A 23,859-nucleotide genomic window follows, 5' to 3' on the forward strand; every position below is an offset into this window, starting at 1 on the left:
TCACCTAGTTATGTTTTTTTGTAGGTCATTTATTAACTCATATTATCAATACATTATGAAAAATTATTTTTATAATCATCAAAAATATTTGTACAAAATACTTAATATAATTATATATCATTTATCATTATACAATAACTATAATAGTTATCGTTTCACGCGTAACATGAATTTTTTAAAGTATAATTTGGTTACACTGTAACTCGTAAGGGATTCGATAGTAACAGTAGCAGAGTTGTCAGCTGTTTATACCGATAGCTCTGTTTTATAATCTATTTGTAATATTTAACAAATATGTATAATCAGCTGGTTGTGTCCCGTTGCAGAATATATTCTTTTCTTTTATATTTGCAAATAAATCGCTTTTTCATTAAAGAATGAATTTTTTAATAGTTTTTAAATACATTAATAATATATGTTCGATGTATTATCGTTCAAAGTATACTTCTCAATTTTCACAGATTGAGCATAGATGTGTATGTGCAACATTGAGATTGCTCATATCTTTGAAAAGGAAAGTACACAAATTTTATAATATTGTACTTGACTATCTCCTAAATTAAATGCATAGAAAGTCATCTGGCACGCGCGAAGATGCGTTTTGTGCACCATTTAGAATTGGACCACGATAATAAACATTGTTGTACAAGGAAATTTTGTCCGTAAGTCTAGTGTATCATAAAGATAAAATAAGAAACGCGAATGTAATTGGAATTTCTTCGAACAACATTTAGTTTTAGACGAACAGCTTTACATATGTCTGGTATTCCCGAAATTAATACCACTTTGATTAGCACCCTTATTGCTGCCGTATTGCAGACTAATCACACCCTGTCCAGCCCTTAATTGTTCTTCGGTAAAGTTACGTACATTTTTATCCGCTTCTTTTGGTCCGATGCTTGGTTTACCATAGTTACCCGCCTAAAAACATAAATTTTAAGTTAGAACACCAATACAAAATTATTCGTTAATAACAAATTTTCGTAAGTTAATTATGATTAAATGATTAATACCATATTCAAAGAACTGTTTAAACTTTACATAAGGATGTTTTAACGTTTCCATAATATTGCTTCACCAATTAGTTTCAATGATGTCGATGTGGAGACGAAACGTTGAAACACTTTCAGAAGGATATAACTAATCTTGAATTTATAATAAGCTAGAGCTTTCGAAGAAGAAAAAGATGTTACATGTACATATACCTTTCTACCGAGGGATTGCAAGCAAATTACGACCGAATTGAGATTTTGTCTTTCCCACAGATCGACAGTTTGGAAGGTTTCTTGGGCTGGAACACCTAGCATTCTCGCAGCTTCGAGGAATGCATTGATATTTTCCATACACTTGAAGGCCAAACTAGTCTTGTTAATTTTCTTCACCGATCCCTCTTTAATATCGTTCACCAGTCTGAAAAATGAAGAACGATAATTAATTATGAAAAAATCGGAGCAACAACGATCAATATTGTTTAACAAAGTGTAACTACTTGCAAAGAAGAACTCCGTCTCTCAATGTTTCATAGAAATTATCCATATCCCCGTCGGTGTTTATATTCTCACCGGTGATCGTTTTGATCCATTCCAAACATTCCTGCGCCAGTTCCTTGCTATATTTGCTGTTGATCTGTAACAGAAATGCATTTACGATCAGTCTCAGTTTTCTTTAGGAATCCAACAATAACAAAAGTTACGAGATTATCGAAAAGGTAAGATTGATAAAAAAAAAACAAAAGCAGAAATCAAAATTTCTGTCCATCTATCGTCGTACAAAATTCTGATTCAAAGAAAACGTTCTTTATTTTATTAGACGTCTTAACTTATGTTTTATTATGTCAGGGATTTCACGAGATTTTCGTCGATCTTTCGAACCCGAAGGGGCACGAGCCACTAGCGACTGCTTGTTATTAATTATGCGATGTGCCAGTGATCCAAGTAACACATCCTGTAGGGTCTGCGACATGAGCGTGGCCGGAGTCACTGACCCAACTTGTTTAAACACTTTGCTCGTTGTTTCTTCGAGGTGCCTCGCAAATCTTCCCCGTGAACGAAAGCATCGTTTCGCAGAAAGTTCCCGCGTTGTTTAAAAAAGGTTAAAGATGTAGTATGTATTCTCATTTACTTTTCCATTGTCAAGACGATTTCCAGAGTAACATTTTTTTTTTTTTTTGCTTTCTACGTTTCTGAAGGGTACGTAGAACAAACGACGAAATGCTTACCGATCTATCGGTATAGAAGAGAAACTTTAATCAATCTAGGAAGACAAAAATCTCTGCTCCAATTCCAAAATAAGGATCAGAAATTCCTTCGGTCCCTTTCAAGTACCAAACTCGTTTCTCAACTCAAGATTTTACAAAAGACGTTACGAACGACCACGGCAACAGCATACGACGAGATTCGTATATCCTGAAGTCCGTGGAGAACGCGTAATGGGCGCACAGTTATTCACGTAAAGGCTACCTAAAAAGGAGAGGTTCGTAAGCATGGACCGTCGCATTCATCCCGATGCAGTATGTATATTCCGTTAGGCATACGGTGTCTTGATCGTGATGTATTTCACGTGTCTGCGTCGTAAAACGACCAGTCTTGTGATCCTGTGCATGCAATTAGAATAATATACTATCGATTTGGCGTCTGGTATCCTTGTTCTAAGCGTGGTAGTAATCAGAATTTTGCAATATTTGCAGCATCCTTGCAAATATCTCTTCGTCCGGTATTTTCATTTTTCAGATTCTTCGTATTTTCGAATACGTTAAATTGATATATCGGAGTTCGTAAGTTTCGAATAGTAAATTTTATTAAATCAGCTATAAGATGGAACGAATCGAGAAACCAGGAGGCCAAGCGTATTAATTATAAATTATAATGTGAATCTATCAGAATTCTTATTACAGACATATAAACCAGGAAGTTCATAAACAATACCTCGTTCAAAGAAGCTTCACGATAGAGGTATTCACTTTCTCCGAACGCATCATTCAGCGGTCCGTTGAAATTGCATCCTAATCACGGAAGAAGAATATGCACGAGCAATTACAATATGCAATTAATAAGAATAATAGCGATTGTTAAGTTCGAAGTGTTGGAACTTTCACGCAAGTGTAGATCTTGCTTCCTCTAACTTGCTCCCGTTATTTCGCCATTTCACGGAACATTCTGTTGTTACGACTCGCCTTAGTCTATAAGACGTCAAAAGAAAATATTTTTGTATACAAGCAAACTTTTTTCCCTGTTAAAAGCTATCTTGTTTCAAGCAAAAAAACACCCTTTGCTATATTATCACTCGTATTTATGTAAGTGTTTCTAGTTTCTCGTATCTCTGTTTGAAATAGATGCTTTGAACGTTGTTATCATAAAATCACATAGCATTATCGTTATCATACGATCACAAAGTCTCGAGTATCCATAATAGCAGAAAGCACGTATTACATTAATGGAAGGAAGATTACGAGCGAAGCTCAGATTAATTTTCTTCGATTGACATTTATTTTATTTGATATAAATCCTTCGATTCTTATAAATATTATATTTGTGATTTTTATGCGTATAGAATACTTTTAGGAAATGATAACAGGTAATCTCTGTAGTCACAAGTGTTCTTCTACACTCGGTTTCCCATAGCCAACGATAACGTTCGATTCGTCCTCAACGACATCCACTATCTCCGTGATATAAGCCCGTGTATGATGTAGAACACGATGCGAATACTATATTTAGATATTGAGTAAGCGCACGATAATTTCATTAACGAGGAAAGAATGACGAGGAGCGTTGAAAAATGCTCGCGGTTTTGGGGCAACCGAGTGGAACGAAGCAAACACCGTTCCGAGCGACGTGTCTCGCTTATGAAAGTACCTTTCAGATTACTTAATACGGGATTATAACATTGGCGAGTCTTCTATTGTAAGGTTGTAGCTCTGCAAGATCATTTGCATAAACTCGCGGACACGTCAGCGGTCGCTTTGCAATTTTTGCTTGTGTAATTATTCCCGTGCGTCGACGTGTTTGATCCTTCGTTTTCAGTAATATCTATTATTATACTTATTACGAACGCGAATAACAACGATCATTCGCCTTTCAACTTTTACCGAAACTAATTTTAATTATTGCGTTGTCGGTTTCCGTTGCTCGGACAAGCTGAGAACGTTTTTCTTTTTAATTGTAATTATCGTGTTCTTATTTCGCGTTTTCACCTCGTTGAAAAGAATTGTTGATCACAATGAAAAAATATGAGAACCTAACGCGATATTCCAGGGGAACGATTATTTTCTATTTTGTTTCTTTCGTGATCGAGAAACGAATGTAAAAATAACAGTCGCACGATAGACACACGTTAATTTATCTAGCCTCGACCAAAGAATAACGCTTATCATTGCGTTAAATTTCACGAAGGCAACGTACACAGGTCTTACAAAAGCTACCGAGGCAAAACGAAATGTTTAGGGACAGGGTGTGACGTCTACCTATATAGATTCTGCTGCATACCAGGCGATCTCGAAGCTGGATCTTCTCGAGCAGGCTGCTCAAGTTTGAAGGGCGTGGTGGAGCCTATTGTGTCGAAGATTATGTGGGGCTGCAACAGGCGAACCCTCGTTTATATCATTTTTCTTGCTTCTTCCGACGAGCGATGCTTCTGCTATAAAAAGTACGCTCGAACGCTATAATTGACTGGAGTTGTTTATAAAAACTGTATGTTTTTGGTAAGAAAAATAGAAGAATCCTTATGTTCACGGCAGATTCTACCAAGAAACAGGCATATTTGTCGAAATTGTCTATCACGTACAAATAACATGACGTAAGAAACGACGTGTCGATATTAGATTATTTTACGTGATCATTGCACCTTGCCCGATTAGATATCGCATACTTGTCCAATTTTTAAACAACGCCGTACATTTTTGTTTACCGTCGCGGTTTCCATTTATTTTTGGACAGAAAGATATTTAGACATTGGTCTTATCTTTTGTCATTGGAATGTAAGAGTTACTATTCCCTGTGCAAAGATATTACAGGTTTATTTCATTTCGATTAGTATGAAATCGATAATCTGTAATCTGTGCATCTGACATCAGCTCGTGTTACCTTCTTATCGTCAAAATCCGAAAGAAACGCAATTTGTCGCAGTCACGCAGATCGTTCTGCAAAGGAACGTAGCTTGTATAGAAGATGGTTGCAAGCGCAAGTGTGAGCCGGTTGCCGGGGCAAGTGTTTGCAGTTAAAGGATTGCCTCGTGTCTTTCTGATACTTGCGACAACGACGCTTTTAACGGCGCTCTAGCTCGTTCACGGTCATGAAAATTGGGTCAGAGGCCTGGCCATCAATGAATCGCTGGACAAATTGAAGGAATTGCTCTTCTCGAAGAGTATGCTACCAGCGAAATCATTTTCCTCGTTACACCAAGTCCACTTAGATTAATTTATTGGTCATAGAATTAACGTTGTTAATTAACTTATGATCGGAGATGAAGCCTACGATTGCTCCGCTGATTGATGGAATAGCAACATGTTTCGCTCGAAAGTGTCTCTGAATTTCTTGCAAATACATCAAAATATTACTGGTTATAATTTATTAATAATTTGATTCGTTTCAATTTGAACGTTATTAATGTTACTAATTATATAGAATTATTGGCTTGGTCAATATTTTATATTATACACGTCGTTTAAGTTTGATTTATTTCTACAGATTAAAAAATTCCTATCAATAAATCACTTACAATTCCTCTTTGTCAGAGATAAGACGATTAAGTAGCAATTGCTACGAATCAAGCTGTATTCGCTGTATACGACGCAGCAATATTTCAACCACATAAGGTTTAGTTATCGATTAGACGATAAGGGGCAGTTAGATCGATCAGCGGAACGATTTTTAGAAAACCATCCACTAATATCTGAATAAATATTAAATTGATATGGAACTGTGATATCGAGGCATGAATCTTGCGAATTTTACAATTTCTCAGAGATGGAATTCGCTGTACAAGCAATGACGTAATGCTTCTGTATAATTTTACGCAATTCAAACTCAATTTTTTATTCTCTCTTCGTTTGGCAGAATAAAACGGCCAGAACGAGCTCGGTATTACAAGATTTGTTATGTTCAGAACGCGTGATCTAAAATTCCTTTCCACGAATCGAAGAAAAAAAAAACAGATGGAATTGCATCGATTACGTCGATTCACCTTGATCACGAAAGCAAGGAGAACAGCATTTAAAAGTGTCTCTCGTTCGACCAGTTTCCATATCGGTGCAAAAGATTTGCTCCTGAAACGATTGGTTGTCTAACGATCTATCTTAGGAAGTAGATTATCTTAAAAACGACCTTCATCATAAATCTATAATTAACCTACTTTCTAATAAATATTCTGAAATATGACGCAGTTGCGATTATTTGTCTTTCAATAATTAATCCGATTATTACTCATATATGTTCTTCCGATAACCAATCTCATTATCTCTTTCATCTTTATCTTTCACTCAATTTCTACTCATTCAAATTATTTTTATAACTTACTTGATTACGTTCTAGCGATGAAGAAGACACTTGATAATTTCTAAAGTACATAGATAAGTATTATCTACTTTGCTGTCACCTTGATCGGCTTTTTCCACACTTTGCGCGGACAACTTTTCAGAAAAATGTTACTTACGATTACATTACACACAGTGAATGTATAAAATTGTCGACGAGCTTAGTAACGAAAAATAAAAATAAAAAAAAGAGAAAAACGTAATCTAGATTAAAAAAAATCGTTGACCTACTTTAAGAGGAGTCACGATTGCGTAATTTCACGTTTCATACACGACACAGTTCCATACAGATACATAAGCGTGTTCAAACGTGAGTCTCCTCCAAGGTTGCCTGCCTTGTCGGCCATATAAGGACCTCTAAACGAGATGAAGCCCGAGCAGGTAAGACACCGTCGCCACGTCGATAACCATCTTGTGCTCGCACGTGAAACTTTGCAAGTTGAACGACATACTTTGTAAATATACGTCAAAAAGTTATACAATCGTCGTGAAACATTGCTTTCATACAGCTCATCACTTTTTCAGCTATTTAGACCGAACATCTGCTGACTGGGTCACACGGAACTCCATTAACTTTATTTTATTGAACAAATTGTCGCTTGTTTGTGTTACCGATGCCAGGATTTTGATTTGCTTGGCTTCTGATTAATTTCAATTATATTCTACGACTTGTACGCTCTACTATATTACTCTACGAGTCCAGATATCACTGCAAATATTCTTTATATCTTGTATTTTGCATTCGTCTTTTGTTCATTTTTTACAAGTTCCATCGATCGTTCGTCGCTATTTATGCGATCTCTGCTAACGAGCGCACGAGATTTCGTCCTGATGGAAACTGATTGCATACGAAGTGGAGAAGTTCACGGTTGTTCCTCGACCGTGAAATTCCCTGTAGCACTCGTGGGAATTGGAGACTGTTAATTTAAAAGAACGCAAGGTCACGAGGGGAGATCGTGTCGAGGTTGCTGAGGTCTTTGCAACTCGGTCATTTTTCGCGGCCCGTGAACTGTTAATTAATTCTTCAGCAACTTTGAGTCCGTTCGGGTAATTTCTCCTTCGCACGTGAAGATACGTAATATGAACATAATTTCTGTATTAATCTTTCGTTCAGTTCCCTCGAGCACGAAGCTGAAATTCACCGGTATACGTAATTGCGGACAATTTCGTAAGATGTTCCATCATCTTGACGAACGATCGGTAATTAAAGCTGTTTCAACTTGATAAGTGTCAAAGATATGACGTAAAAAAGAAGCTATGCTTCTTCTGAGTCACTCGTAAGCAAGAGAAAGTTCACTGCAACCTATGCACTTATACTTTATCACGATACTTTGCATCCGAGGAACTTCATGCTCGGACTTCATGATTACGGATCTCGAGGTTAATTCCTTTTAAATAGCCCTTTACTCGAATCGCTACCATATGGCGATCAAATATCAGATAGCTTCGAGTACGCCACTTAAAATAATTAGACTATCGAACTTGACAGATTTATTCCCCCATTAAATTTGATATATATCTGTTTAACTAAACCTAAACTTAATCTTGTAAATAACTATATATTTAATAAACTTGTATAGAAATTATCGTTCGTGTATATATATATATATATACATTTACGTGAAAATTAAAGATGCAAAACTAGGCATAATACGCAAAAACGTAACACTTCGACAATGGAGTGCTCGTTATAATTTTTTATCACAAGGTAAAACGAATTTCTATGTAAGTTCTATTCCTTTAACTGTGTTCATAAAAATAATTGCATAAAAATTCGCAGTCTAATCGTGAATTTAGAAATTTCAAAGGACACTGTCATACTAACCTCCATGTCCAAGTTTATGAACAGTCACGCGTTGATGATGTTCGATGACACGTCGAATTAAGACTAGCTTTCTATACGTTTTATCGAGATTTCTTCAAGTCAAGTATCTTTCGACGTATCTCGATGAATCAGAGTCGACATGGAGGGAATGTTCGTAGCGTGTTGTCGTAAAAAGAAGAAGTAGAATGCAGACATAGGATATTCTACGGACTCGTATCTTGACTCGCTGAACAGAATTTGTATTGCACTGCACGATGTCCTTCGCCTCTATTGCCATGCTCGGCCTCGCGCGTCAGCTAATGATTTGTGCGTACAAATTTACGTAGCCAACGCGTTCTTGGTATTTCGCGATTTTAGATCGCAACTGCGAGTAACATCCGCAGGAATCTCGTTGGAACGACTTTCACATAGATACGCGATATTACTAAAAAATATTACGCGAATTCTACGAATTTATTCGAGAAGAGGAATTCTACGACCTTGATGCTAGAACCAACGTAAGAGCAATCAGAATGGACAATTTGTAATTTGTTTTTTATTAATTTGTAATCAGAAATTTTGCGCGATATATTTTTAAGGATTTGCTTTGGATTAATCGCGAGAGAATAATAATCCTAAATTGAATTCTACACGTAAAAATGTTCAAAGATGCGATTATTTTTGAAACTTTTATTCTCCAGATTTAAATTTCATTTTTACAGTCACTGATGACTACTGCGTGTATAATTTTACTCATCCACGAAAGGAAATATTTTCCAAGATCTCCAACGCGTCTAGTATGTCAATTTACTCGCAGCTGTTAGCTACGAGGCGAAGATTCGCGCTTGGAGATTCGAACGACGGAAGAGGAAAGGTCAGCAGCGGACAACAGGAATATTGCTGGAAGGAGCCTGAAGGAATTTGCATCGTAAATTCTCGTATCGATTGTTATATAAACGTATTAAGGAAACTCGAATGGTAAGCAAGGAACGAGCGTTTCTCGAATGTTCGCCTTCGGCCATTCGTTCCTAAAATGGAAACCACTTTATAGTATTTCCGGTGGCTAATACAGATATCTTGTGCACAGGGATGAAGCACGCCTATTTTTAGAACCGTAGTATAATGCTGCACATTCATCGTGCTTGGTTCACGGAAACACGTGGCTATAATTGTTATCTCTATTTTGTAACGAAACATCAGTCCCGTATGGTATACCGTGGGGAACGATACAGAAGGCAGGAATTGAAATAACAGTTCTTAAAAATATCGTGCCATAAACCACAAGGGAGGAGCGTGTTTCAACTACAACATACGTGTAATTAGCGTGTTTGGAATTAAAAGCAGTCATGGTTTCGTGAGTGCTACAAATATCAGTGAAAACAAATGCTCTACGAAAACGTGGGCGTGGTATATCGCGTGGTATATGCCATAGTAACTAGATTGTGGATACTCGTACTAATGATCGCTGCATGTTAAATATAAAACGTATTAATATCGATATTAATGTTATTAAAAAAGATAAATATTAATACAAATATACAATGTAACGAAATATTGGACTTTAAAATGGTGCATGAATAACAAAAAATATTAGCGGGAAATAATTGCTAGAATAAGGTATAATTCTACTCTATTTCACATTTAACAGTCCCATTACCTATTATCTGTAAGAATTATTGTTTTTTTATAAAACTACTAAGCAATTTGTTTCCGAAGGAAAACATTGCACCGACTGACCCAGTAATTATGAAAAATAATTACGGTTCGTGGGGTGAACCTTGTACCGATAGCAACACTATCGTTGACCTCTCGTCGTTCTATACGTTTGTCAATTTCCTCTAATATCGTAAGTGTAGTTATTACAATTTTCGATGGTGAAAATTCGCGAAGCCACGGCTCCATAGTTTTTCCATTTTTAGAACGCAGCGAGATCTTATTCGCTTTCTCTGATAATTGAATAAATGGCGCAATAACAGCGAAAAAGGAACAGGACCAGTAAACGAACGATCGCATTCCAATAGCGATAAGCGTATCTTTATAATGAACATGCGTTTCTTCACGAGTGTTATAACGAGCGTCCTTCGGACTAGTTATTCGCCGATTGTTTCACGAGACAAAAAAAGAAACGAGTTCGGAGCCGGTGCACAACGAGCCCTTTGTATTTCACCCCATTTTTCTCTCCCGTTTGATCGAGACGATGAATATCGCGTTTCTTTTTCTCATATTCTTCTTTTGTTTTTTATATGGAACGTAGTTACTTTCCATTGTACGAGTACAACACGAGGATGACACAGTTCCGCTCCACTTTTTTGCTTGTAAGTTAATTAGGAAACTGAGGTTGCTTCTTTTCTGTCAGTTGAGTACCGGTGTTCTTTATTTAAAGACGACAAGTTTTTATTCCATCTGTGGTTTATTTTCAAATTGATCGCCTTTGAATTTTAGCAATCGACAGACCGAGAACCAAAATGGCGAGAGTCAAGATTTTAGAATTTAGTCAGATATTTCAATTTTCAGAAGTCTCATCTTTCAACCGCGATACGATTTCACGACTGTAGAAAATACGACGAATTTGTTATAATAGGAAAGGCAGAATGCCAGCAGCGAAGTTGATTCTCAGCCCTTCGATCGCCAATGGCGAACAATAATCGCGAAAAGAATATTTTATATATTTATATATTATTTATTATATATTACAGACGTGGCAATTTGATAAAACTTGTATTTCTTTCGCGCAGTCGATATTTTTTTTGAAACGAAATATACTAAGATAGATATCCTCGAAAAACACGAAAGTTATCGTCTCTGTATCACTAAAATATTTATAGTAAAAGCAACGGTTATGAAAACTTTATGAATGAACTCGCGTAACCCATTACGCGCAGTACTACGGTTTAACGTTATGAAAGAGTAACGTACAAATGGATCCCAGAATAGATGGTGACTCCACTGTTCACGTGGTAACCTGGAAATATTAGGAAGGCAAAAGGTGAGTCGAGGCAAAGGAATAAGTGTACCATGGCCGGTGAGTTTCGTTTCGAGGGACGCTCCCTTCTTTGGCAACTGGGACTCATTTTAATTCGCCGGACGAAAGAAAGGATCGGCAGCTGTTGCTCGAACAGACGATTCCCTCCGAGGCGAATTCGATGGAAACGCGCCAGCACTTGAGGTGTAACGAAAGGAAACAACCTTCGACCGTATCGAAATCATAAGATATACTTGACTTATCTACGTTTACGTGACGGCTTGTCATTTCCGTTCCGGATGAAATTGCAGTTCCCTTCAAACTGCAGCGAATTCGTTCACCTGCCTTTTTTGCTTCCAACCAAGAGAATTTGATTTTTATGCTCGAAGAGAATCAACTATACTTTCATAGAAAGCTACTTTCGTCCGGAGTATATCGCGTATATTACGATCATATACGACAAATTTATTTCGCACGTAGATTTTCTATATTTCTGCTAGCTGGCATCGCGCGCGCGAACATCTGCATCTGACGATACGTCTGCACGCAGTACAATGACAGTTCTATTCTGGAGAATTTGTTTGAAATACGCGTTGACTTCTTATCGAGGAGGAATTTGATGAACAAACGAAGAGTTTATTTATACACGGAACGAAATTCTGATTATGAAACGATGGAACGCGAGCGATTTAATCGATTCGTGTTAAAAAAGAAAAAACATTTTCAAATGGTAAAATCACGTCACGATCTTCCTGTGGACAGTTACGTTCCTTCACTCTCCGCATTCTAATTACACTTGGGATTACTCCGCGATAAGCGTCATGGAATATCTCTGACACGAGCGTCGTAATCTATATACACAACTGGCTGACACGTACGTACATATAGGACTAAGATAAACGTGTGAATTATTCCAACGTTCCTAAGCATTCAATAAAGCATCGCAACATTCACCAAGTGCAAATTCCGTCTCTAATTCTTGATTAAACAAGAGTCAATTAATCAAGACAAAACAAAACGCTATTAATACTACAGCTTACTGTTAATCCTCTCTTCTCATTAATAAAATAATAATTATCTTTAGAAAACGATAACTAAATTTCATATATAAACCCCTTAAAAATTATGTCAACGATTTTTTTAAAAATCCTTTCTTCAGATATCGATAATCAATATCGCAATACAACCACTTCTCTATCACGAGAGAGATAATTCATCTATCGTACAGAGCACAGGTGCAACGAACGTACGACGTGTTGCGCGTGCGTGGCCACCCTCAGTAGGTCGAATTCCTCGAGGGATGGTCTCTCTCAGTAGGTCACGAAACACCAGATGAAAGAAATACGTGTTTTAAGGGAAAAAATTAATTTCATTCTTTACCTTTCTTTGCGCTTCTGCCGCGAATCCAGACTTGGTAGCCCTGTTGTTAGCCATTTTGTTCACCCTCGATCCGTTTCACTCAAAGGAAATGCACAAACAGAACGACGCCGATATTAACTACGAACCGTAACACGAAGTTCACCGTCCGATGATTGCGGCACGACTGACGCGCCTCGGAACCGTGTGCCGATCGGCAAGAGCAAGAGTCCTTTCGACGCTTATTGGCCGACCCGGGACTGGTCGAGTATTGAGTTTTCGTCTGACGCCGAGACACGTGACCTCCGTTCTCCAGTCTGGCACGAAGATGACGTCAGGCGCCGTCTCTGACGAATTCCTGGAGTCGCTTTCGTGCGGAAAAATTTCTCTCAGACAGAATCTACAGGATATACCTACGGCGTGACAATGGCACGGCAGGATGCATTGTGTTTTAATCGAGATTATCACGGAGATTCGTAGTTTTGAATGTTTTAAAATTGTAATATTCAATAAACGAAGTAAAAGTAGCGGGACTATCAGAGAAATAAGAATATCGCGGGTCATAGCGGAGTAGGAAATGGTATTTCATAAAATTGGTATTTTGTTTTTAATGAAATATCTATGAATTTACGTATACACAATACTCGTGACAGATGAAGGTACATACAGTATCAGAAGCGCAGCGTTTAATCGTTATATTAGGACGTCCGAAAAGTTTCTTTCGTTTTATAAGGAAATAATGGATACACATTTTATATTGTTTTATCGAATTACGTACGATCCATTTTGTTCCATCAATATAAACATCACAACGTTCGGCAGATTAGGTTTCACGTTTGTATAAAGATGCGTCGTTGGAATGAAAGACGGGTCTGTAAAAGAAAGATACTTTTCGGACAACCTAATATTTAAGGTGTGAAGCAAATCTCTGCGTAGGTCTCATTTTTATAGAAATTTCTGTAAGCATCCGTAGTGTAGCATTACAAAATATTTGATAAAAAAGCGCAACTGAACGAAGAAGGGAGAAATGTAAAGCCATAGAAGTGTTAATCGACACAGTGGATGTTATTTGTAAGCTCATATATGGGGAAGTAAATTTCAAGGGGCCGTTTTTTTACAAACGTTGCTTTGTTAATTTTGTGTGCCATGTGTCTAGGCTCGTGGTTGATTTGTGTGCACTGGTGACGTCAGCTTCAGATATAGGCTGACGAATGCTTCGAAAGGCACTTACTACGTTTTGAAGCTGTTTTAAAATCTTTTATGTGATAATCTTATCGTAGCTTTGTATTTAGTCATCGAGGGATAAGTATTTCGTTTTAATAACGTTTTATCCAATTGTGGTAACTCGACGTGCAAGTATGATTTGTTTTAAATAAAACCTTTATCCGTTTCAATCCTATAATCTTTCCTTCTTGGTATTATAATAAGAAAACAGAAAATAAAGCTTGCAGTTTTATACGAAACGCAATAGTACAAATTTTTACGAGACGAAAGAATGCCAGCTCCAGCCAGGTCGTAGAACTTACGATGAATACAGACTGTAAAATCCTTCGACCACCTTTATCCTGACCACTTTCTCGAGCCACTCTGTTGCTTTAGGACGCTACAACGAGAACTCGTTCTGGAAACGGAACTGGCAATAGAACGACAAAGAATTTTTTACTTATGCGTTTCATTTTGTTCCCTCGTTTCCAGTAAATCGAAACTTTCTTCTGACCCGAACCTCTTACCCCTTTTAGTCGCTTTCGAAACGAACGTGAATTCTACAAAACGAATATTTAACAAATATAACCACGTGATCCATTAAAGACGTATAAATCCAGTTTTACGTTCGCTATTAGTATTACGAACAAATTCAAGCAACGATTGGTTCATACTCTGAGTCACTTTGCTATTCGCGATATTTAGTAAATTTCCTATTCTTAGTTTCCCTTTTCAGAGGACGAAATCATCGCGTCGTAGTCGAACTTTAAAATAAAATATTTCAGTCAGATTTACGTTACTATGAGCTCGATGTCTTAGACATTTTCTCTATAAGCTGCGCGTAGGTTCTTGTACATCGGTTACTCGAGTCTCCGCTGTATTTTATGGACATTCGGTGCCCCGTGAGAAAAGCGTTGCCGTAACAGAAGGAATCCATGGAATTTGCTTAATAACTAGTAGTTCTTATAGCGTAACGCGGATCTTTGGAAGAATCTACGTAAAACACCGTTTTACTACGTTTCAAACGTCCGTTTACGCAGAGTAATTTGTGAGAAATCGGCGATGTTTTCTCTAATTTTCTTCTTCGACCAGCGAAGACTAAATCCAGCGAATTTTAATGCCGAGAGATTGCGAAAGAGCGAGAATTGATATCGTATAGGATTAAGTATTATGTTGTTCATTTGGTAACAGGTATGCAATGAAAACATGCCATAATAGGCAACAGTTACGCTCGACCTTCTCCGATCTTAGCGTACACTAAAATTTCTGCTTACGTATTTTCGTATACGTGTCACGTATCGATGACTCAATCAACTCTATACTACTGCAAGCCCAACGAACGTATGATTTGCAGAAGGCACGGTGTGAGCTCGTAGTACTTTGTTTCTCCTCTAAGTGGTTCGCCAATATATCTCTTCGAGTTAATGAAGTTTATCGGAGATTTAATGAAGACGTATGTGCTTCGTACGTAAATTCATTAGATGACAAACTCAATGAGCAAACATGTGCAACATACGGAGATAAAATTCCGTTACTATCTTTATAAATCACAAAAAAATATCCAAACCGACTGTTTGCATCTTAAATTGCAAAATTGACTTGAATAGAACCGGTCGATAAACTTTTATCGTATATATCATACACCGCTTAAGTTATACTCATCTGAACATATAATATATTTAAATACTAAGCAACGGTATTTTATTGTCAATTAATAAAAGTGTTTTATAAAACGTAAGAAGAAAGAAATGTACAAATTTCTATCACAGTAAAAAATATTGCAAAATGAATTTCCATTTAGTTGCGTTGGAAAGATCGCAGTTTGGATAAATAAATGTAAAACGATTTCTCGTCGGGAAGCTGGCTGGCCGAAAGATTCGAGTCTCACCTGGGCGTTACGCCACTGCGTGGGACGATGCACAGTGCAGTCGAGCGATGCACCAAGGTCGAGGCCACCTATGCTATTACCTGAGAGAGTGCATCTTGGTTCGCGTATACGTGTGCGAGCAACACGCGTTGCGTGCACACGTTAGCCGCACGCGAACCAGTGTTAAGTGCAAAGACCTCCCCTCGCGTGTTTCAGAAATACTCGTTAATTTGACGAGCGCGACTTTACGTGGCTCACCGTGCAATTTTCGCGACGAAACCACTGTTTTATTTCTATTAGTTCTGCCCTTATGAGCAAACAAATTTTTCTACCTACGATCGACGCAAAATCGCTTGTTTCCAAGTATCTCTTCTCGAAAACTCTAACAATTATTTATAGTAGCGGATGAAAGGAAGTCTAAGTATAAGTGGTACAAAAATGGTCATGAATCTACGCAATAGAATTATATTTGGTAAAAGCAGCGAATAAATGTATCTTCCAGAATACACGACAATCATCAACGCGATGAAAAATATCTAATGCAATGGCATATACACGAGCAAATTACTTAGCAACTTTAATCTTTTTCTCGTCCACTACTGTATATATATATATGTATAAATATTAATTTCATTTCAAATCTTCTTCCCTCGATTTTTGACCGCTTTTGAATACGGTTTATATTTCATTCCTCTTTGAATATTCGTCGACTAAGCATGGAAGTCGGATTATTGCAATCTAGGTAGAAAATGTTGATGATATTGCTGGAATTCGATTCGAGGAATGTTATTTTCTTGGCTCGCGAACGTTTCAACGCTGTCTCTTTACTCGTTAAATTATGATTCAACCGATATGCGTATTCTTTTTCTTCGTTCGATATATCTGCACGATAAGATATAAAATGTACTTTTGTAGTACTTTTAAATAAAGTATCATCTTTCGATGTTTTACCGCAGCGTCACGCATACCGAGCGCAATCATGCCTGACCATTCGATCCTTTCTTTCTTGCCGATTCACTTACGGTTTCCATCGAAGGGTGATTAAAACCGGATCGAATGGAAACCAGTCAAGGTAACGTCCTTGCGATCCGGATGGCCTGTTGGCGTAGAAATTCGGCTTCGCGCGAGCTCATCGATCAACCTGTCAATAGTTAAAGCTCGAACGAATTCGAGCTTCAATTATCGATGCATTTATTCGAGGCGTACAGTTTTATTGTATCGTATCTTTTACTCCGAAGTATTTTTTGTAGCCGTCTTTTTACCTGTTAATTTCCATTGAATAACTTTTTACACGATGCGAGACGTTTTACGTTAAATGATATCCGTTGCAAGAGGAGAATAGAAGAAGGGAATTATTTTCTAGACAACTTTATTACATATCAGAATACAGCCTACAGTTTGTAAATTAGATGCTTATCGATATATTCTTAAATATAAGTAACATCCGGCAGGCTTAAATAAGAGACATTGCCATCTAAAATCCATTAAAAAATATGAAAAAACGATCGTAACCGGATAAAAAATAAATTTGAAAGTCATAATGCACATTGCTTTGCTTTTATTATTGATTACAAAAAGTCCTCAGCGTGTACGTGTCTGTAACGTGTCTCTGTTTCATGTATCCACGTATTATATATATATATATTTATTTATTTATTTATTTATATATGTATATGTATATAATGATATGCATGTACGTGTGTTCGTGTGTGAACGTGTATCATCGTGTGTCGATGTAAAGTTCCGAATCTTTATAGAAGTTACGGGAAGATGCCAGGTATATGAATTTTCCTTTCATACCCTCTGTTCTTCTCGTCAATGTCTCTCTTTCTCTCTTTCTTTCTTCCTTTCCCTAGCGTTTCTCTCTTCTTTCTTTATATGTCATCTAGAATCGCATAGCATGTACAACGTGTATGTTATTTAATGTCGAGGAAGAGCCCGTGGCAGTGAACAGAATGGGTATGTAAATATAGCCTACGATCTAGAATAGAGTACGTGATTTGATACATTGCTTTTGCATGCATTGTTAATGATATTTCCTTTCGTGTAATTCTCTTATAGTCATTACAATTCATCTTCATCCTCGTTTCATTTCTTCCGTATAGCTTTGTTTCTTTTATTTTGTTTTCTTTAACTAGCAAGCATATAACAATTGATTCGTTTCTTCTTCTTTATTCTCTGATACGATTATTCTCTTTTTTTTTTTTCAATGATATGACGTGTCAATATGTAGTAAAGTTACTCTCAGGGAGCCGCCAAAGCCAAACCATAATCATCTTATAGTCAATATAATTTAGCTATACAACGGTGTATATCAAAACTTATAAAATACCCAAAACCACTATGGCGGCTGCCCTGACCCTGCATTTTGCGCGATATTCTTCTTCTCGTGATATGCGTTTAGAGCCAGGCTTCTTATTGGTCATTGATTTCAAACGTTTAAGAGTTCGTGGATCTCGCCTACGTGTATTATGTATATGTGCGTGATCGATCGAATCGATTTCGTTCTTTTTCGTCGTGACGTGTTCGTCGATATCGTTGAAACGTAAAGCAGTATCCCCGACCAAAGTCGCGTTAATAGTCATTATTTGAAAGCTGGCGGCGGAGCCCTTTGTCCATTCGTTTTCGACGAGTCCTCGCTGGTCATCACCGTCACCAGTTCACCGACTGCTTTCCCTAAGTCTCCTAAAAAAGAACGTTTCAGTTGAACTTTCCTGCTTTGATCAATCTTTTGCTCCTCCGTTTTCTGGAGTTATCTATTTACACGATTGAGAATCACCTCTCCTTAAACACATCGTTATATCGTATTCAAGCGTTTATATATCGATTACATGCAGGCATACGTGAATGGTGGAAACATTGCCTGGCGAGTGAGTATTCGAGTTAATAGTTCGTGATCGTAAACACGTAGAGACGAAAGCAACGAGCAGATAGGACAAACATATAGATCTAACGTTTTGTATATAGGGTGGACTATCGAGAAAGGATACATGAAATATTTCTTGTTTTTGAAGACGTAGAAATACTATTTCTATATCTTTGAGAGAGTTTAATTCGCTTGTGCGATTATCAAAGTTTAGCAATCTTTAGGAAATGTTTAAGTATATCTCTTTTTTTGTTTCACCCTATATAGTTGACACACAGCAGATATATTAAATTTCACAGCGAGTGTACACGATCAGTATTAAGCGATGTACGATTCTCGATTCGAGAAAATTAGACGCATTTTAGAGAATAACAGTGCGTACAAGAAGAATCAGCGGGAAAAGAAGCGTTGATAGTCTCACCTTACATCCATTCTGTGGCGTGAAAAAACAGGAGAGCATTGTTATTTTTAAGCAGAAACGAGGTCGTGCATAAGAAACGTTCGACATAGCAGATTTCTTTTAATTACGCTACATATAAAAAGTGATCGTACTGATCTTCGTACAGGAAAAAGGAACGAACCTGCCATATGCAAGAGATTGCCCACGTTGTGGGCAACGCTGTGAGAATGCGGTGGCGGTGGTGGTCTCTCTAAACTGCTCACTCTTCCTTCGTTCGAGCCTCCACCACCTATGTCCACACACCCATACCAATAAGCTTTATGCTAATCTCCTCGGCATTTTGTGAAACGCTTATTAATATGCAGTTAGTATCTAATAGCGTCAGAAATACCCTGCGCCCACTTATTCTGAATATCGAGTACGACGCTTATGGCGTATACGCCGGCGTAATGTTAAGAAGATCTTATTTATACGTAATGTCCATTTAAATAAAATAACTAAATTAAAAGTTGAACGTTTGCGTAAATGATAATTAATTTGTTTCACCAATGACTCACCACTCTATGACTAAGAAATAAAGTATCGCTCGGTATAAAATTCTACCATGATATCCTATGTGACATACCTGAAGAGTCGTGATAGTGGCCGTTCATTTTAGCAGGCGAATCGGTTGCCAATTGAGACGCTGTTACGCTTCGCGTTTGCAACGTACCCGTTTTCGATGGCGAGGAAGCGTTTGGCTACAAATAAAAATAACGAAAATAATAAATTTTTAACTCTCAGAAACTCCAAGAAACTCGTACTTCTCAGAACTTTGAGAAACTTCAACTGATCTATAGCTATAACAATTACCTAACTAGAGACGTAATTATTAAGGTAATATAATTTCGTCGTACCTCGTCCAAAAGCTGTCTAAGTCTCTGCAGCTGAGCCTCTAGTTGGCGATTATGATCCTCGAGTATCTGCATGCGTGCCTCTAATCTGCCCTTGTGCTGTCTCAACAATTTTGCCTCGGCGATCATGTCGCAGTCAGGCTGTCGGTTGCCATGACCGTCTTCCGGTGTTGAGCCCGGTGTCTGTTTCGAGCGTAGTCGTTCGTATTCCGCTTGAAGGGTCGCGTTCTCTTCCTCCAATTCGCGTATCATCGCTTCCAGTTCCTCTCTTTGTTCGGCATCGATCGCAGCCATCACCTGCACCGGGCTTCTGGGCACGTTCACGTTGTCGCCGCCGTTCAAGCTTTGGCAATAGTGAGCGATCAACTGATGTTCGTCGTCGCTATCCGGCGTCGAGTTGCTTCTCGTGCGCGATAGTTCGACTTCCGCCAGTCGAGACGCGTACATTTCTAATCGGGAGTGCATGTCCTGGCTAAGGGAGCTGTGCTGCGGCGACGGCGCCGGACTTTCCAAAGCATCTCCCTCCAAAACTGTCTGCACTGGCAGATAGCCGACCCTCGGGTGCTTCTTGAAGTATCTTTTCGACTTGAATTTGTTTCGAAGCGCTCTCGTAAAGTCGCGCACGTCCTCACCAGATGTGGTCTGCGGAATAAACGAGCGTTATTGTTTCGCATTATGGATATGGAGGAAATATTTTACAAAGGATGGCGGACGAGTGAGAAACATAGCTTACCGCAGTGCAATATTCCTGCATCGGATGCGTCAACTTGTGGTTCTTCGCCTTCCGGCCTGAGAAGAAGCAATTCTGACACATGTCGAAATTGAAGCATTTCAAGCAACGATACCTGGAATCAGAGGAAATGGATATGAATCGAAATAGAAATCGTAGTTTCACGATATTATAGATTCACTTGGAAATAAAAGAAAACTTGTAGAAAGAATTTCTACAAGTTTCCAAATTTTTCTAGTTTTCTACGATGGTAAAATTGCGGGATATGCCATACCTGAATCCAGTGATAGGATATTCCTTGCATATGTTACATTTCGCTTGATGCTTTGCGCTCTCCGCGGCGGAGAGTCTATGAAGCACAGGCAACCAGACCATACTTTGAGGCTCTTGTTGCAGCCAGCTCAAAAAGTGCACCGCTTCTATTTCATTTTTGTCTTTTCCAGCCTTCTCGAAGCAGCTGCGAACGCTCGGCTCGATATTCGATCCACCGAATGCCGCCACTTCTCCCAACTGCCTTGGCACTTGGATGCAGTCGTGCAACAATAAACCGAGCTTTCGTTGATCCACCAGTCTGTTTGGATCCGCGATCAACCGGAATAGATCTGGAATAACCGTGACTTCCGTTATGTGCACGTTCTTCGTGTCGAGACCATGAAATAGCGAAACGATGATATAAATGGAGAGGTACTTACATCGATATTTCTCTTCCAAATGACCTTTGCACAACAGGACCAAACCAACTTTGAAGGAAAGCACGCGAATCTGTCCAGTTCGTTGACTGAAATGGAACGACAGTTTGCTGAGCGTTAAAATGTCAACTGAATTGTCGTTTTGTCAGCTGAATAGCAAACGAGCAGCGAAGCATGATTTATTTAATTACGAATAATCGTTGATCGGGCTCACCTATCGTACACGTTGAGGAGCCAGTTGATGGCTAAATCGATGCATAACGGTACGGACACTTGCGTCGGATTATCCGCCGTTATCACTTCGTACAGGGACGTCAAGACTGTCACCATGTCGGGAATGTCGATTAGTTTGTCGTTTTGCGCTCGGAGTCCGTGTGAATCGAACTGCTCTAATGCGGTGGAAAGGCTCAACATGTCCACTGCAAATGAAGCACCAATAATAAACGAAATGAAATTACGTGCATCATCGTTCGAAAACTTTAAGACAATTATTATATCTTCTCCTGTATTGGGAAAAGTTAAATATCCATTGGTAGATTCTTTAACAAGATATAGTTTATGCGACAACGAAGATATAAAATAATTTCCTAAGTTTTAGTAGAAACGAACTTACGAAATTAAATTACTTGTTTCTTGGAAATTGAACATTAACCGCACCTAATGACGTGAAACTCGCATTTGCGAAAAGCCAAGTTGCTTTCTCAGAAGTTCGTATATGAGAATTAAAGGTACAGTTCTAAAGTCAGAACACTTTTTGACTTTCAAAATACAGAACAAGGAGAATGAACACCACTGGTTCTCCAAGCAAAACAGAGCCATGCAAAAGATCAAATCCATCAACAACGACGACGGTATGCGTCATCACTGCCGGGACACGTGATTAATCGAGAAAATTACGACGATTAATGAACGCACAGGCTAATCACCGTCGAGGACCGATCGCCTGAGTACAAACTAAATACGAATACTCGAGAATCTCGCGACAGAAAATTAAGGGCTGATACTCACGGCACAATCGTTTTTGCACGGTGCGCAGCTTCATCGCGGTCCTGTACGCTGAAAATCGTACTTCGTTCAGGTCCGCCAGAGAGGACATCAGCTCTATCATTTTCGGATGATCCCAATGGGTGGTCTCCGACTGATGGCTGCAAAGCGTTTCCACGGGATTAAACCGACCCGATCCGGGATTAAGAGATTCATGCAAAATTTTCACGCAACAGCCACACGGATCCCGGCGCGAGAAGTTCCCGGCAAAGTCGAGAGGAGAACTTTGTTTAATCTTTATTAAATCCGGCCACAATTCTTGGCTCGAGCCGCAAGCCAGGTTTTAAGAATTTATCCACGGACCGACGAATTCGCGGATTCATCGGATCTCGTGGTCTTCAAGATCATCCGGATATAAGGGCGAGCCAAAATCGGCTTTAACTCTCGACCGAGGCCCGCAAGATGGAATTCAGGTGATTTTCGTTAGTCTTTTGAAATCGCCTCTTGGTTATGACGATCGTGGATAAACAATTTTTGCGAAAGTTTAATATCTCTTCTTGGCCTAAGCCGCGTTCAAAAGCTGTTCGTATATCGTCACAGGTCTACTTTCGTAACCAGCGAGTCGTTTATCTTTGGCATAAAATTTGCACGCATGTTAACAAACATAAAACGAAGCAAAATACATTTTATACGTTAAAATTGAAAGAAACAGAAATCGAGTTCAACGATTCGAGAAATTGGTCTGTTCATCTTATACTTTTAAACGTACGTTTAAATCGTTCTCATCGATAGTTACCACGACTTTCAGACCTAAGAATTTCACGTAAAAACATAGCTATCGTAATTAAAACACGACTCGGCCAATATTATATAATAAAAATGATTTTGTTTCACGACCAAGATTAAACGTTTCGCTCTAACAATTGCAATCCTCGCTGTCAGTTACGCAATCGATATTCCAGGGTCGTCGATCGAAAGTTAAGCCTCCCTTGGTTTGAAAACCGGTCGCCGATCTGAATTAGAATTTCTATGATTTCGTCCATTTGCAAGCATCGCCTAAACATTCGCGGCTCGCTTTGAAATTCCCGAACGACGAGGACGAGAATAGCACGAACTTCTTGTAGCCGTTTCCGAACCACGATCGTCTTCATCGATTATTCGTTTGTTTGCGTTTAAGATCGCGTTCTGGATCCAGTGGCCGCGGTCCTGGTAAATTTAGCGTTGCAAGATTCGAATCCGGTTGAAAGGAAGATCGATTACTTGATATAGTAAGGCACTTTGGCGGGTGTGAGGGCTCTCTCCCATGGTGGTTCCACGCTGCTCGCGAGGAAAGCCTGGCTACCCGGAGTGCTGCCATCCTTTCCAAATCCGCTTAGCAACTTGTAACGCTCGTCAACCGCCACTTGCAGCACCTTCCACCTGCGAAAATACGCGAAAAACTTAGCATCCTCGAACGAAAAATAATCAACATTCGAGCAGAGATCGCGCGAATAAATGTTACGGTATAGTGCAAGACCACAATCTGAGTGCGAAAGTCTGGCTCAAGGATTTAATCGAAGCTTTTATTCTTTTTTAT

The 23,859-nt window shown here is 38.6% G+C and overlaps 2 protein-coding genes and 1 long non-coding RNA gene across 13 annotated transcripts in view; 1 reads left to right on the forward strand and 2 right to left on the reverse strand.

The window, feature by feature from the left end:
• Positions 1-8: 8 nt before the first annotated feature.
• Positions 9-12,881, reverse strand: LOC126919138 (myophilin). 2 transcript variants are annotated; one of them, XM_050727860.1, is made up of 4 exons: positions 12,676-12,881; positions 1,490-1,626; positions 1,206-1,410; positions 9-921 (listed from the first exon to the last, which is right to left on the reverse strand). In XM_050727860.1, exons 1-4 carry the CDS (start codon positions 12,727-12,729, stop codon positions 751-753), a joined length of 567 nt encoding a protein of 188 aa, XP_050583817.1. In that variant the 5' UTR covers positions 12,730-12,881; the 3' UTR covers positions 9-750. The 2 variants fall into 2 exon arrangements, with proteins under 2 accessions (XP_050583817.1, XP_050583818.1); XM_050727861.1 differs by lacking the exon at positions 12,676-12,881 and adding an exon at positions 8,355-8,504.
• Positions 9,101-9,831, forward strand: LOC126919152 (uncharacterized). Its single transcript, XR_007711514.1, has 2 exons — positions 9,101-9,311; positions 9,421-9,831. It is a non-coding gene; the product is annotated as an uncharacterized LOC126919152 (long non-coding RNA).
• Positions 12,882-17,073: 4,192 nt separating the features above from the next.
• Positions 17,074-23,859, reverse strand: part of LOC126919089 (dystrophin, isoforms A/C/F/G/H) — a 434,304-nt gene continuing 427,518 nt past the window's right edge. For 7 of the 10 annotated variants that reach the window (XM_050727754.1, XM_050727753.1, XM_050727762.1 and 4 more), the window contains 10 exons: positions 23,544-23,702; positions 22,308-22,444; positions 21,514-21,718; positions 21,303-21,388; positions 20,885-21,212; positions 20,614-20,725; positions 19,884-20,522; positions 19,613-19,727; positions 19,169-19,276; positions 17,074-18,406 (listed from right to left, as the gene is read on the reverse strand). In XM_050727754.1, coding sequence (XP_050583711.1) covers positions 18,306-18,406; positions 19,169-19,276; positions 19,613-19,727; positions 19,884-20,522; positions 20,614-20,725; positions 20,885-21,212; positions 21,303-21,388; positions 21,514-21,718; positions 22,308-22,444; positions 23,544-23,702 — 1,990 coding nt within the window. In that variant the 3' untranslated portion in view covers positions 17,074-18,305. Of the gene's footprint in view, positions 18,407-18,969; positions 19,021-19,168; positions 19,277-19,612; positions 19,728-19,883; positions 20,523-20,613; positions 20,726-20,884; positions 21,213-21,302; positions 21,389-21,513; positions 21,719-22,307; positions 22,445-23,543; positions 23,703-23,859 lie in introns of all 10 variants that reach the window. The other 3 variants (XM_050727759.1, XM_050727760.1, XM_050727761.1) reach the window with 3 other exon arrangements.

The sequence above is a fragment of the Bombus affinis genome, chromosome 8, assembly GCF_024516045.1.
Source record: "Bombus affinis isolate iyBomAffi1 chromosome 8, iyBomAffi1.2, whole genome shotgun sequence".
NCBI lineage: Eukaryota > Metazoa > Arthropoda > Insecta > Hymenoptera > Apidae > Bombus > Bombus affinis.

What these genes read in the sequence shown, in the direction of transcription:
- LOC126919138 (XM_050727860.1), bottom strand. Translation starts at nt 12,729, where the DNA reads ATGGCTAACAACAGGGCTACCAAGTCTGGATTCGCGGCAGAAGCGCAA. An exon ending in GACGGAGTTCTTCTTTGCAA is followed by an intron (nt 1,411 to 1,489) that starts GTAGTTACACTT and finishes TTCATTTTTCAG; the next exon opens with ACTGGTGAACGATATTAAAG. An exon ending in TGCAATCCCTCGGTAGAAAG is followed by an intron (nt 922 to 1,205) that starts GTATATGTACAT and finishes TTATGTTTTTAG; the next exon opens with GCGGGTAACTATGGTAAACC.